The 15869-nt window shown below is 38.8% G+C and overlaps 1 protein-coding gene across 20 annotated transcripts in view; it reads left to right on the top strand.

Annotated features, from left to right (window-relative positions):
• The window catches only part of MPP7 (MAGUK p55 scaffold protein 7), an 83948-nt gene extending 80073 nt beyond the window's left edge, over positions 1-3875 (top strand). For all 20 annotated transcript variants that reach the window (XM_083579746.1, XM_083579734.1, XM_083579740.1 and 17 more), the window contains one exon: positions 1237-3875. In XM_083579746.1, coding sequence (XP_083435872.1) covers positions 1237-1416 — 180 coding nt within the window. In that variant the 3' untranslated portion in view covers positions 1417-3875. The remainder of the gene's footprint in view (positions 1-1236) is intronic.
• Positions 3876-15869: the final 11994 nt, after the last annotated feature.

The following is a 15869-nucleotide window of genomic DNA, read 5'->3' as shown; positions in this document are numbered from 1 at the left end:
TTTTCAGCTGCCACTGCAAGATGAGTGAGTCACAAGTCTGGCCAATAATAATTGTATCAGGTTTCGGTAGATTTAGCTCTAGTTTTGCTCCAGATATGCACCTAAACTATAGGAATAAGTATGGGTGACAAGAAAAGGCAAAGGTGGTTTAATAAATGTATTGATTCACAGCCTCCGTGTCCGGCAATATCATGTGAACGCAAGCAAGAATGTCTCTCAGGATTGAATTCTGTGGAGGTTGTTGGAAAGGAGTATGTGTAACAGTGTGAATACCTAGCAAGGATACCAACTGTAGATATTGTCAATTTGTTTCTGACAAAATTGTTGTAAATGTTGGTTTTTGTAAAAATACATGAATTTGGAATAATCAGGCTAGTGAGACTTCACAAGACTATTAAATACAAAAATACTTTCTTAATTTGTAAAAGTATAACACAGTCCTGGGGACTTGCTCTTCTTAGGATTTTCTGTCTTAATTTTATGTAGTTACATTCTATGTTTCCAAAAACACGAGCAAAAACCTACTGAATGAGCCCTAGTAAGACCCAGGAATCTGAAAGGAACGATTCTTTTGGATTTTTACCAAACTTTCAAAAATACAGACTGTGTTCTAGTAAATCCCTTGCTAATAGCAGGCAGAGTCTTAGGTAATGTAGTTGGTCAGTACATCATTAATTTAAATAGCTTAAAAACATTTTTCCAGTGCTTTTTCTAGCACAGAGACATTTCTTTAATTATCAGTTAGTGACAAATAATGCTGATATGCGGATAAAGAGGAAGGATTTGTAAATTGCCGGGCAAAATAGAGTTTTTAAAACAATAACAAAATAGTTTGAAACGAAGACTTGTGTTAATTTTGTAATAAAGAACATACAATTTTTATTCACTGTTTTATGAACTATTAGCTAAGCATAGGCTTTGATCCAAAATGTATGCTAGCATGTCTACTTACGCAGGAGGGGCACAGATCCACACGCACACACACACACACACACACACACACACACACACATGGTGGCTGCTGAGGGTCAGGGGACTCTTCAGAATAGTTTTGCGGGGGGATTCAGGAAATTGGCAGCTTCCCCCCCCCCCCCGCACAAATGGAAATGCCTTCTACTCACACAGCAAGATCATTGGAACCAGGCCATAAAACCTGATTCCTTGTTAACTCCGAGTTCGGCAGATTTGTAACTTGTTTTGCTTTTGCTTTTGAATGACTACTTCTCTTTCTTTTAGGAGGAAGACTTTCAAGAAATGCTTAAATCAGCACAAATTATGGAAAGCCAATACAGCCACCTTTTTGACAAAGTTATAGTAAATGATGATCTTACTACAGCTTACAATGAGCTGAAAACAACCTTTGACAGACTGGAGCGAGACACCTTTTGGGTTCCAGTCAGTTGGGTGCATTCATAACACTAAACAAACAAAATGTTTCATAATATTTTAATAAGGTACTCAGTTGGATCTAAATGGACATTTTGTTGGTGGGAAGCTTTTCGAGCTTTGGCAAACTGGTGCATTTACAAACTTGGTGCAGTGGAATGTTGATCTTATTTTTCTGTGTGTAAACCTTCCTGTTTGGAATAGGGGTTCGGAGGCAGAATATCACAGTGAAGCCTTATTTTTTACCAGATTCAATTTTACTGGTTTTTGAAGTGAATCTTCAGCTATTATGATACCACATTTCATCAATCCAGTATGAGATATCCTTTAAGCTGAGCACTGATATTAAAAAGTCTTAAGGTCTGATATCAGTGTTTAAGTGGCTTCCAATTTTGCTACTTCGAGACCTGGATAATAGTTAGCACTTGAAATTTTTAAAACTGGGGATGCAAAAGTGGCTACTACTTCTTTAACTAAAATACAAATATTTGAACTTGCTTACGCTCAATCCGAATTTTGTGTGTGTGCTGAGTATTGTCTTCCACATCCAGACTGACTTTTACCACAACAGCAAATTTTATTTATGTTGGTGGAAAAACTTTCTTGGATCTTTTCAATAAGCAATAATATTGCTCTGCATCTTGAGTATTTGTAGATTACCCTTGGGGAGTATTCAAAGCAGTGCATCAAAGCTTAGATTGGGGTAATTCTAACAAAGATAACAGGGTGGAGGGTTAGTCTTTGGGAAAGAGGCAGTTGGGTAAATGGATTTTATTTATATAAGTGTTTCATTGTTTTAATTATAAACCTTTCTAAAACAGCCTTTGAGAAAACCCAGAACCTATTTTTTTATTTGAAAATTTGTAATTAAAACTAGTGGATCATTCTCATTTTACACTGACCCAGAACTGTGTTTTCTGGAATGGAGAAAGTATTTTTTTTTTGCTTCTTCTTGATTTCCTCTTGACACAAAGTTTATTAGTAGATGAAAAGAGAAATACTTGTTGTGTTCAAGCGAATTTGCCTTTCCAATTTATACGTGACAGTGATGTATCAGAGACTTAGTATGCAAACAGGAAGTTCAGTTATTTTATGTTAATGTATAAAAGGGTTAGCTGTCTTACTTAAAGGCAAAAGAATTTAGTGAGACTATATATATTTATGAAAAGGGGTGAGAAGGGATATATTAATTTTTTGCATTTCTTGTCAATGTGATCATTTATTAAACAGATCCCTAGGTGTCTGTGATTTGAAACACTGGCTTTATAAACTCAACATTCCATGTAAATGTTTTAGTTTCGATACAGATAAACCACCAGGTCTTTGCAAATGTAGTCTAAATAGATGGTTGGTTTTTTTGGTTCATTGCATTCATGTTTTAAAATTGTGTAATACAAGGGAAGTGCCAACAACCAAAATATCGTCTTTTGGAAACATTTGTGCTAGAGTGACGCATGTAGCCTGGCCCTGAACATCCATCATGTAATGTTGAGTGTCTCAGGTTTTACTGTTTTTGGTGATCTATGGTTGTACTTCAGCACCAATTAATTGCATGAAAAATACTGAACTGGATCCCCTCCCTCCCGGCTGTGTTTCAGTACTGCTTTAAATAAATCACTGTGGTTGTTTGTTTGTTTGGCAGGCATTATGTGTCTTTGACATTCAGTGCATACTGCAAGAGCCAGTGCCAAGAATGCGGGTATCAATATCTACATTTTGTATATGAGAGGATCAAAACACTTGTTTAGAAATACATTTGTCCTGTTTGTCAGTTATAGTTTGTGAGACTATTCTTACCATAGATTTTTCTTGAAAACAAGGGAAAATTGGGCATATAGGTTTCCAATGTTGTGACATCCCAGAATGCTATTTGGGAGGAAACTCTCTCCTTTTCATCCTGATTGTCGCTCCAAAGACAGCATTTCGGCACTGTGCTCTTACTGGAAATAATTGAGACTATTAATCTTTGTAAGCTTCCCATGTTCTTTTTGTCAAGGGAGAATTTACTATCCTTTGAGTTTACTAGCTTTGAAGCAGCAACTGAGTCTGCAGTGACCTTGGACACCTTTGTTTTAATAAGAGCATGATCCAAAAAGCTCTGGAGCTTTGCATAAGTAGGAGCTGCCTGTCCTCTCCAATGCTGCGGCATGTTCTATGTGTGCACACTGAAACTGTGTGGAGCCTTGGATCATACACATAGCATGGGTATATAGTTCAGAAAAACTTAAGTCATTTTTTGGCTCAAAGTGAAACTGACTTTTTTCAGCCTTTTAAAATTGTACTGCATGGGTTTGAGTACAATGGTTTTATGGTTTTAAATATGAATATCCTTATTGTATTTTTTGCTGTTTTGTCATTGTAAAGCAAATGTTAAAAGTTTTTATACTATTGGATTCAGAGCAATACTTGAAGTTGTCATCAGTTCACTTACAGATGATGTGCCTGAATTGCAACTTTATCAATCTTAAATCAATAAATTATTGACAAAATGTACTGTGGGAAAGCTTCTTTTTTTAGAATAAGGAACTAAAATCTATCATCTTTAAAAAAAGTTGAATTGTGCTTGCAATATCTGTTACCATTATCACATTCAAACAAGTAGCATAACTGAATGAACTAACTTAACAAGCTAACTTAAGCCATGATTTTGCTGTCGAAAACAATTATTTTGTTGAAACATACTAGTCAATGCAGCAGAGCCATTTCTGAAATGCTTGGGGCCTGTACCCCAGTATATATTTTTATATTAGGACCCAAATATTTAACTTGTCCAGAGATTTAACATTTTCTTCTGTGTCTTGTAATTGCCCGCATCTGCACATAGAGCAAATATTAAGAATGCAAATGACCCCTGATTCAGATGTGACTGTGTAAACAAATTGCACAAGGTTCTGTCCTCATTTTACAAGTGATGAAATTATTATAATGACAAAATAAAAGCAACATATTACAACATGTGAGTTTAACAGCAAACCAACAAGTTTCTCCTTGCATAGTGCATATTCTGGGGAGCTTTCCATAATAATGGTGTCACCACACACCCTATGATGGTATATTCACAATCAGCTCTAAACATCTGCACCTTAGAAGCCTTCACTTGATTTAGAGTAGACTTTTCTTCTGGAAAACCTCCAGGAGTTTAAAGATGAACCCTAAAGTCCATTTTTTCTCTACCACTTCCTGAAAGCCCATAGCTTGTCTTGCATGCATTGGATTCATGCGCCATTGGTGCAAAGTATTTCTCCTTGTTGCATGCTACTGTGTTTTGAATAATTTGAATTGCATACTTGAATAAGTTGATTAATCGGCTAAAGATAGAAAACATAAAGGCAGATTTTCATAATTAAGGCAGCAATGTCTATGTTCTAATGAGAGAGCCTTGAAATTAATTGAAAATCTTTGAATAAATTTTCCTTTACAATAAGGTGTCTAGAGATTCTAGAATAGGTGACAGTTTTGTGATTTCTTTTTTAAAAAACAAGAACAACATTTTTATTGGTTTTTAAACAAATACGATAATTATTTCTGTCATCCTAGAAGGGGACATAAAATGTATTTGGATAACTGACTAAAACTGGGTACATGTTGATAATGATCACATTTTCTTGTGAAGGTGTTTAGTTAAGTCAGCATGTTGTCTTCTTAGGATGGATTTACTGAGCTAATCCACATACGTTTTTTTAAAAATTTGCGACATAGAAACAAAACTTTTACTATGTCACAATGACTCTAACTTAACAAGTGTGTTACTCCAAGTAAATACTTTACTGCTTAGTCAATTGCATGCATGTGGGCACCCACAAAACTTTTTTCCAACTGCAGTTAGGACTGTAGATATTTTTGTTTCCTTGGAAAAGCATGCCTACAAGAGTTCCTTTCTTGCCTAATTGAATGAGTATAGCATTTTCCTGTGCAGTGTAGCAGTGAAGTTATAGGTGGAGAAAGATATATGTCCTACACAAGTGGAACATTCACACATCTCGGGAAGCTTAGAACTGTGTATTTCCAAACACTGCCTTTCCTTATGTTGCTGGAGCTAGGAGTCTGACGGAACCCAGGTTGCAAAACATCTTTACAAATTCAGGTTTAGATTATATCCCCCCCCCAAGAGATTAATCCAATTGTTCACCTAAAAAGGTTTCTTTGCCCACTTGGTAATACTTTATGTAGGCCAGATACAAAGGAATGTGAACCTGCCAAGAATTGAAATTCTTTTGCCTGTGTGACAGCCAAGCTACCAGCATGCTAATTTTTACTCACACAAAAGGGATAAAGGACTCCAAGAGGCACCAAATTATCTTTTAATTTCCTGCCCAGGTTGAGCTGGTCTGACATGAGTAAGAAATAGATGGTAGTATTTACACCATATTCATGAGAACTAGTATCTTTGGAGATGGCCTGGAATCTTCAGATGAATATATAAATTTAATAAATAATAACACCAATAATGTTATTAGTATGAGGCCACTCATATCATGAAACTCACTGGGTGACCTTTAGCCATTATTAGGTAAGGTAAAAAAAAAAACAAAGGTAAAGGACCCCTGTATGGTTAAGTTCAGTCAAAGGCAACTGGACCCCAGAGTCGTCCACGACTGGACCTAATGTTCAGGGGTCCCTTTACCTTTACGGGCAGTGAAAGGTGGGATATCAAGTCCAAACTCCTCTTCTTTTTCTTCTTCTACAATATAAGGAAGAGCCTTATATACTGCCATGAGGGACTTGGAGAAGGGCCAAGGCATAAATCTAATAAGCAAATGACCTTCAGGTCCACTTCTAACATCTAACTCAGAGAGATGGTTGGTCCTGGATGCTTTGGAAGACCTTGAAAGTGCAGATAAACCATTCTGCCAGTAGAGGATGATGCATCCAAATCAAATTCTGTGTGTGTTCATATTTAATTGCTTTATAGGTATCTCTAACACCCAAATGGAGCTCTTTCCTAGTCTGGATCTCTTTTGGAATTGTTCTTACATGTTTTTAGCTGTTTTGTTTTACCTTTGGCCTATTTGCTGCCCCAGGTCCCTTCATCTACCTGGCGAGGCTACGGATTGGATCCTTGGGCTTTTGCATGCAAAGCAGGTGCTCTTTAGTCAATGACCTTTGGACTGTTTTTTGTTTCACGTATTTTAGTTTTCAAAAAGAAATATAAGTTATGTTAAAAATAAAAAACTGGTTATTTTCAAAGAGTTTATTCTGTGGCCTCATCACCAACCAGTTAAGAGGCAAAAAATGAAATGAAATGCTTCAATTTTTAAATTTAGCTTCAGAATCCTTACATTTTAGAACACATTCTAACTCGAATAGAATGACGTTTTGAAATTACATGTAGCCAGTGTTATTTTTCTTTTAAAAAAGGTTTAGGGGTACTCATTTTCCTACTCATATTGAAATACTGCCCCTCAATGAGGCCAAACTTAGATTCACAAAATGTTTAGGGGTATGCATACCCCTGCGTCCCCCCCATGAAAAAAGCACTGCATGTAGCTGGTGTGTGTGGTGTATATGTATTTGGGGGGGGGGGAGACAAAGCAGGCCAGGCTGATTTTATGGGCTTTCCCACCCATGCTTTCAAATAAAACACAATTTTTCTCCCCCCCCTTTTTTAAGATTACTTCTCCTACTGTACCTCTCAATTTGTTTGCTTATTACTTACACTTCTCTAAACCCAGCCCTTTATTGTATTCTAGTTTAAAAACCACCTGGATATTCTTTTTCTTTGTTAAATTCCCCCTAAGCCTCTTTTATATGCTTGTCTGATGTATAAGACAGACTCCTGCGACATGAAAGCTTCAGAACTCTTGTGCAGCTGGCAAGTTTTTCATTTTTATTTTTGTTAAAAAATGCAGTTCTTCTATATAAGTGTAGATATTAACTCTGAGTAAAATGGCCGTTGTCCTAAATGTTAGCAATCTGCTTTTTTCAAATGTGGCATTAACAGTTTCAGTGGCATGCTTACACCTGTAAGCTTGTTATATCACACCTTGTTATATTGAAGAACAGCAGAGTGTAGCAGACACATGTAGGCATAAGACGGGAGAAGGAACGTGAAGGTGGCCTTGTAAATCTTTGGTATTGGAGTGTGGTGTGATAGCTTCAAAGAACAGCAGATGAAAAGATCATCAGGTGTTCTTTAGATATTTATGTCAAAATTTTATACTGGATTCTTTAAAAATGTGAAACCCTTAAAACACACAGTTATGGCTAGCAAATGTTAAGAAGGGAAAACTCTTCTTTAAGATAGCAAACTTCAGCTGAGACCAATATTTTTTCCTTCTTGAACACTGGTGGCTTTTCCCACTCTTGGCATTGCAAATGATGAGAAGGCTTTAATCTGGGGAACTAACTGCTGAAAACTGACATCTCCTTCAGGCTGGTGCTTTTATTGCAGTGGTTTATTCTGCAACATGTTCTTAACACAATAATCTGCTTCAGTTTGGGCTCACCCACACTTCCACTTGCCGTGGAACTTCCACTTGATTTCTAGGTGCAGGTCTGAGACGTTTTTCTTTTGTCCCATTACTTTCCTTGAGAAAACCCACTGTTTACTGCTGAATTGGAGCAAATGTCAATCTGCAGAAAACCCAATTGACATTTGTTCCAACTCAGCAGTATACAAGACAGAGAAAGCAGCAAGGCAAAAGAGAGGGGAAAAACACGCTTGAACCCATACCTAGAAATCGCAGGACAAATGTGGACGAGCCCTTTGTTTTGTGATGTTTCCCCAATGCTACTGCATTATTGCTCTCTCGAAGGGCTATAGTTCAAAGAAAGCAGGGCAAAACTAAATGAGAGCATTTGTGGTGTTAAAAAGTGATGGGCTTTCAGCAGGAAGTTCTGGGATATGCACTGGTTGGAAGGGAAGCAATGTGCCTGCCCCAAAACTTGCAGACATAAACAGAATTGGAAGCAGGCTCTACCTGTGACCATCCTAATAATAATAATAATAATAATAATAATAATAATAATAATAATTTTTATTTATACCCCGCCCTCCCCAGCCAAGGCCGGGCTCAATAGCATCAAATCATCATGAATCTGCAATAAACAGAATATATGGAGAGGCCAACAGTCTCCTTTAAATGCAGGATTTCTTACCAATGATCCCCTCCTATAGTATTCCCCCTAGGAGGGAGAGAGGAAGGGGGTGCATCCCCACTTATCTTTTCTTCCTTCTCCTGAGGTAGCTTTCCGCTTTAAAAAGGAACACTGGCTTGATGTTACCTGTAGAAGAAGTTTGTGGCATCTAGTTTAGTCTTAAGGCTTTGTACCATACAGGTGTCTGCCAAAGTCCAAAGAGAATAAACCAACTGTCCTTCCTAGGGAGCAGTTGCCTCTAATGGAGTTAAAGGACAGTGAGAAGAACCATTTCCTATCCCACATCTTAGTCCTAATGCAAGATGGCAGCTCTGGCCCAGCAGTTTTGTAATGTTCCCTTAAAAAGTGAGAGGGGGGGAGCATTTTCACAAATCTAAGAGACCACAACAAGACCATCTGACAATACTCCCAAAATAACATAGCACATGCTTTCTGAATATCCACAGCAAGGCTGACATAATTCTGGCCCAAGGCAGGCTTCTCCTCGCTGTATCGGTGTCACTGTTTAAAAATAGGTCTCTTTTGTCATCTGTGGCACTGGTGGCCAGGTTGAGTCATGATTGATGTCACCAGAAAGAACACTCTGAGCCTGCAAAACGGACAGCAGGCTCCTCTGAACGCGGTAAGATTTACACAGCTCTTAGAAGTTGTGTCTGGATCTGCGTCTTGTTGTAAATCCTAAAAGCTACTTTGTGGACGAGGGACAATATGCTGTCAGAACAGGAAGGCACGCTTCACCCAGAGTAGAATTGCAAATGTCCAGGCTCCTTTTGAACAAAGCATTAAAATAGATATTTCCTCCGTATTCGCAGACATTTTCTCTTTTGAAGCTAAGGCTGGCTACTTATGCGTGACCAAAAAAGTAGAGGGAAAACATCTCTGCATAAAAATGCCAATGGATGTGTGCAATTGCAGATTTAGAAATAATTGGTAGAATTTACATACCATTTTCTATACCACACATCTCGCCATAGTGGGGAAGACTGGGGCCAGCTGGCCTGTGTGCCTATTCAGTCTGGAACCTCAAGGCCCCGCTCTCTCTTCTTAAGAGTTATTTATCTTCAAAGCGGTCATAGACTGGGGAGCCCTGCAAGCAGTGGGTTCCTTCAAACAGCAGAATGTCCTATGATAGCCCTTCAAACAGAGGACTGCCCTTTGTAAAATAGGAGGCATGGTCATCCTATTCAAAGGTAGAATTACGTATTAGCTGACTAAAAGGGTATCCCTTGAGCCTTTTGACGCTGCTCATTCCCTCAATTCCTATCCTCCTTACCCTTGACATAAAGTAAATCAAATGACTGTATTCTCAGGCAAATGATTATGCACAAGATCATTTAACTGCTGGATGAATATTTCTCATAATGTGACCCTTTCTCATAGCTCCTTAATGGAAGCATCAACATCATCGTTGGGAAATTTGACTGGCACTGAATTCATGTATTATTACTTTTTAAAGCAATTGATTGAGAGCATTTTTTTTTTAACATTTCATATGAGCATACAACACAGTAAAGTGGTATAGAATGTGTAGAATGGACTTGCCCCACTTCAGCCATAAGTTGGGAAAGATATAGAGTGGTACATTGGTTTTCGAACGTAATCCGTTCTGGAAGACCGTTCGACTTCCGAAACATTCGAAAACTGAGGCACAATGGGCAGTTGGCAAATTCAATTAGAAAATAGAGAAATGTGCCTTGGAAGTCGAACGGCTTCTGAGGCGCTTTCAAAAACGGAAACATTTACTTCTGGGTTTTCGGCGTTGGAAAACCGAAACGTTCGGCAACAGAGACATCCAAAAACATATATATACAGTATATACACATATATGCAGTATTATATAACACTGTGTATAATATTTTTAATACCACCTGTTATTTAATTTCAAATATTTCCCAGGCGGCAGGCTGAGCTATAATCTTTCTCCCTGAAGGGTGAGCTGTTCCACTTGCAGGAACATTTTGTGGAGAAATATTAAAAATGCCTCCCCTCTCCCGCCCTGCCCACCACAAAATGCTGCCAGTAGTGTCACAGTCCACTCAGACTCCCTCATTCTGCTGCAGGCCTAAGCCAGCACCTCATTTTCAGAACCATCTCAGTAAGAGCGGCAGGGGGAGGAGAGACCCGGTGCTGTGGAAAAGATGGCTTTATGTAGTAGGAGCAAGAGAAGTGAGACTGAGAGAATGGAAAATCCCAGGTGAGGAGTGGGTAAGGGTGGGATTACGCGATGGCTGCCTAAAGTCCTAGACTTCCCAGTTCCTGAAGATGTGTCTGACTGTTCTGCCATATGTTGTTATTAGTGCTACAATCAGATGACAAAGGGCAGGTTGTGACTGAAAGTGTATTCAGAGGCACACACAGAAAGAAGAAGCCAAAAAACAGCTAATCATAAAAATGGTAAATATGTGGAACAGTTTGCCATGCACAGCTGTAATACTGCAAGCTCTCTGGGCGATGCCAAGGTTTTGAAATTAGCAAAATCCCCAACCTTCATTTGATTTGAAGATGGAAAATATTAACAATTTTATTACATTTGTTTAGCATTCATTTTGCCTTTATTGCATGTTGAAGGTATTGCCAAGCCATTATTTATTTGATTCAGAAATAGCTTCCCATAAAGCACAAATAAACAATAAAAACCAAATAAAAAAGCAACAACAAGTACAGTGCAGATACAGACTGGGATAAAAATCTACACTTACTTAACTAAGCAGTTAACTTCCTCCTGTACCACCTTCACAAATAGATCTCTCTGTCTTTATCTGATGCAATAGGCAATAGTGTCACAGTCTTAAATTGTGTTACTGTCCTCAAAACAAGAATACATTTATGATCATGTATGAACAGGATGAACAGTTCCTTCAAATACTTGTAAAATCAGCTGGGGATGCAGGGAAATAAGAAGTAACAGCAAGAATGTTTGTGTATATCCAATGTGAGAGAGAGAGAGAGAGAGAGAGTGTGTGTGTGTGTGTGTGTGAGAGAGAGAGAGAGAGAGAGAGAGAGAGAGAGAGAGAGAGTGTTCTGTTGAGCACACAAGGGGTGGAATTAAGCCCATAACCACTTAGACTGAAGATACTGAGGGGAAACCATGGCTTGCTATCATACACTGTATTTCATTCTTTAAAATGTACTGCAAAGGCTCCTGGGAATGCACTGCCAAAGCTTGTGGGATTACTAGACACTGTTTTTGCACATTTTTTTGCCAATTTTGCATTCTTTTCGTCCCTTTTTGGGTTCGTGGCAATGCGCACATGCGCATGCCTTGAACTCACATAAATGGGGAGCTGCCTGCAATGTACTTGGTTAACTATGCAATAAATAAAATAAAATAATCCAAATAGTGCATTTGGAAGCTGAACTTTCATCCATGGTACAAACCCAGACAAAGCACACTCCTAATTCTTTTTAGTAGCCAATGCCAGCGGTGGGAGCTGGTGGGGCACCAATTGCCAAGCCTGCTGGGCTTGTACAGACAGGAAAGAAGGTGAGAAAAAGTCTGTTTCCTTTCATTTGGCCTTAAAAAAAGAGATTTTGTTTCCCATTGGTCCCAGTATGCCAGGAAGATCAGTCTATCAGCCTCTGTGTACTGTTTCCTCTCGTCTGAGCCATGTCAGGGAGATGGAAGATCTTTGCTATTGGATCTGTGATGGCTCATTCAACTCCAGTAACTGCTTGATGTGGTAACATTCAGTAAACGCCATCACAATGCGCACCATAATGGGAAATTAGCCTGGAGCAACTATATATTTCTTTTACTACACATTGCATAAGGTCCTTGTACTTTTTCAGTTGCTTTCTATAAAGTACCAACAATGGGAATCAAACCTGATGTTACGCATATAAAAAGAATACTGTTACTATCTGGCAAAAACATATGTAATCCAGTTTTACTATTAAGCTTCTAATGCCACCATTTCAAACAAATCGGAGTAAATAACTTTCTGGAACTGATCACGTGACTTTTTGGAAAAGCAGCATTCAGAAATAAAGAACTTTAAAATAAATGCATCTCCAATTCTTCAATACATTACTGGGCGTCCAATGAAAGAGTCTGGGAGTAAATCTCTAGTGCTACATAAAGTCCTAATTGAAGAAAAAGGAAACCATTCGATTTGTTTCTTCCAACAATAAAATATGTAATTACCAAACCTGGAAGGCCTTGGTTCCTTCAGCATGGCTAGAATGGCTCCAGTTTTTTCAACGAAAAAGCTTGATTTAGAATAGTTATTACCAGAAAAGGAAATGGAAAAAAAACGAAGAGTAAATGTACCCATATGGACGATTGGAATATCCATGGCAGAGACTTTGAGAAAAATACCAGAAAATTGGCTGAATGAAGAGTATCAGAATGTACACTATGCAGGAAGACACGTATTGTAACACATACTTCTGCTCTGGTTAAACAATATAAACCGCGTTGATAAAAGGGCATCTTTTGTTCTGCAATTTGGCCACCTAATTGAGATGGATGTAGAATGAAACCTGTAACCCCATTTTAACTTCCTTCTTCAACAGCATCCATATGTCATCCAAGTGAGAGGGTTAGTATTGGGGGAAGTGTTCCTTGGCTTTAACATAATATTTCTTTATATTTCACTTGACTGCTGACATAATATGATCAGTATGGTGACGGAAACCAGATACAACTGCAAAGGATCCCCCACCCCTTAGCAGCTCTTATTTAACAAAGCTGCATCCAGTCCAGTTTATTTTAGAACCTGCTTTCTTAGTGGAAATAAAGACTGATTTTTGTCACCACCAAAATCTTGCAGTTGCAAAATGTTACAGTCTGCTTTGCAATTGTACATTTGCCTCGAGCTCCTTGAAGGAAAACTGGGAAGGCAACATTGCAGCTACACATTTTTATTGTGCCTGAGAATATTTCTGCATATTTATTTCTGTTTAACAGGGCAGCCTTCCCTAACCTGGTGCCTTCCGGATGGTTTAAACTACAACTACAACTCCCATCAGCCTGAGGTTTTGTACACAGTACACATTTCAAAGCATGTTTGAAGCACATTCTTTCCCTCAAAAGAATTATGGGTGGCGCTGTGGGTTAAACCACTGAGCCTAGGACTTGCCAATCAGAAGGTCGGCGGTTCGAATCCCCGCGATGGGGTGAACTCCCGTTGCTCAGTCCCTGCTCCTGCCAACCTAGCAGTTCAAAAGCACGTCAAAGTGCAAGTAGATAAATAGGTACCGCTCTGGCGGGAAGGTAAACTGCATTTCCGTGCGCTGCCCTGGTTTGCCAGAAGCAGCTTAGTCATGCTGTACGCCAGCTCCCTCGGCCAGTAAAGCGAGATGAGCGCCGCAACCCCAGAGTCGGTCACGACTGGATCTAATGGTCAGGGGTCCCTTTACCTCTACCTAGTTTACTCCTCACAGAGCTACAATTCCCAGCCAGCCTTAGCAAACTACAGTGCCCAGAATTTTTTGAGGGGAATAGTATGCTTTGAATGTGTTTTGAACATTTAATGAGCATGCAGCCCAGTCAGCATGGCTGTGCTGATACAGGGTGATAGATATCTGTTGAGAGTCAAGACTTTGGCGCAATCGGAAGCGGCAACATTTTGCAGAGCAAGCTGCTGTCCCAGGGCCTCCTCAGAAACTCAGAGCATAACTGCAGCTTCCCAGTGGTAAGGGAGACATGCTCTGCAATTGTTGAGAGGCACTTCCATGCTATCATTTTCTCTTCTTTCAGGCTGAGCCCCAGTCCAAAATAAATCTGTTTGATGTATCTATCTCTACCTCTGCCGTGTTGCGGGGATGGGAAGACGCTGGACCAGAGCCTGCAATTTGACTATATTTTGAATATATAATTGACATTGCATGTTAACAAGATACCCCAAGAGATCATATGAAAAACAGGTTTTGCATGTCAATTATGTTGGTTTTAGCTCATATGCTTAACCAAAGGTCTCTGGGAGCTCCTGATTTTCTCCTTGTTCAATCCCTTGTTTCATTCCACTCCAAGAGAAGCAATGTAACTCTTAAGAACAGCCACAAACCAGAATACTGAAAGGGGAGATTCACAGATTGTTTATATTGAGATGATCACATAGGTTCCAATAAGACCATAAAAGGATATGTTTCTGTTAATCACTCCATTAAGAATGAAAACTAATCCCATTTTGGTCATTTTTTTCCACCTAATCTCTCTAGCCACTCTCCTTTTTTGAAATATGTACCAAAGCAGTAGATTGCATAATGCCAAAGCAAATAAAGCCACAGAAGGAGGAAGGTAGAAAACAAGAGCACAATATTATTCTGATTTTGAAACGTGCATCATCCCTCCTTTTTTTATTGGTTAAGCTCTCCCTAAATCACATTAAGTCTTGGATAGTGTGCCCTGCATTCCCATCTGGAAGCCATTTCAAGAAGTGTCCTGCAAAATCTCATTCCCTGTCATTGTGAAGAAAAGCAACTGCCTGAATATTATTAATCCTCAATTTATTATCCCAAATATCTTGTCTCACTTTAGGCAGCCTTTATTCTTCTTGAAGATTGCTGAAAGCATCATCTCTTGGCCAGACAGCCTCTTCTGAAAATCACATACTTTCTCCCCATCATGTTGAATCCCATCGGAAAAGACTTCATTCCCCCCTCCCTTGAATTCACAACTGATACCTTCAGCTGTCTGCTGTACAGCCCTTAAACCTTGTTCCAGTCCAGGTCATCTGACCTGTAGCATGTGTTCACCTAATCAAAAAGTAAACAGGGATTTACTTATTTATTCCAAATGCCATAATGGTCAAGGATGCAGTTGCTAAAGACTGCTTGGATAGTTCTGAAAGATGCTGGTTTTGGAAGTAATCTTGACTGTTCCTAATAAATAACTTACAAAGTCAAAAACTGGAAATAAGTCAATTTTCAAGGAACAGAAAATACTGTCTCTATCTGGAAAATATCAGCTGAAGCTTGTAAATACATGCTTTCCCAGTCTCATAGTCAATCTCATGACATGTGCTCAGTTGACACTTTTTTCTTGTTATGAGGAATGTCCCATGCCTGATTATATTTTTAAATAGCTGTTCCACCTTTCTTCATCAGCTTTGCAAAATGACAGCATTACCTTGGTATCTTCATACAGAAAAAAAGGCAAATCAGAGTTTGTCTAATGACTGTGGTGAAACTTACCAAAAGAATCAGAAATCAAGACAACAAACTTTTTAGAAAGGAATGGAAATGTTTTCTTGAGTATTTACAAACAAATTTTAAACAGATCAAGACATTGGCAGGATTATTGTAAAAACCTGCAGTTTTAAAAGAAATGTATATGAGATGTACATGAGAATAGATGAAGAAAAGGATAAGTTAAGATAATTTGGAGTATGCAGGAAATGATGAAAGTACCGTAAATGTAAAGAACCGCAGAAAGAGTGGGA

Source organism: Podarcis filfolensis (assembly GCF_964270895.1).
Source record: "Podarcis filfolensis genome assembly, chromosome: 12".
In the NCBI taxonomy this organism is placed as follows: Eukaryota; Metazoa; Chordata; class Lepidosauria; order Squamata; family Lacertidae; genus Podarcis; species Podarcis filfolensis.
The sequence above is the reverse complement of the archived record's forward strand: the minus strand, read 5'-3'. Positions and strand labels throughout refer to the sequence as shown.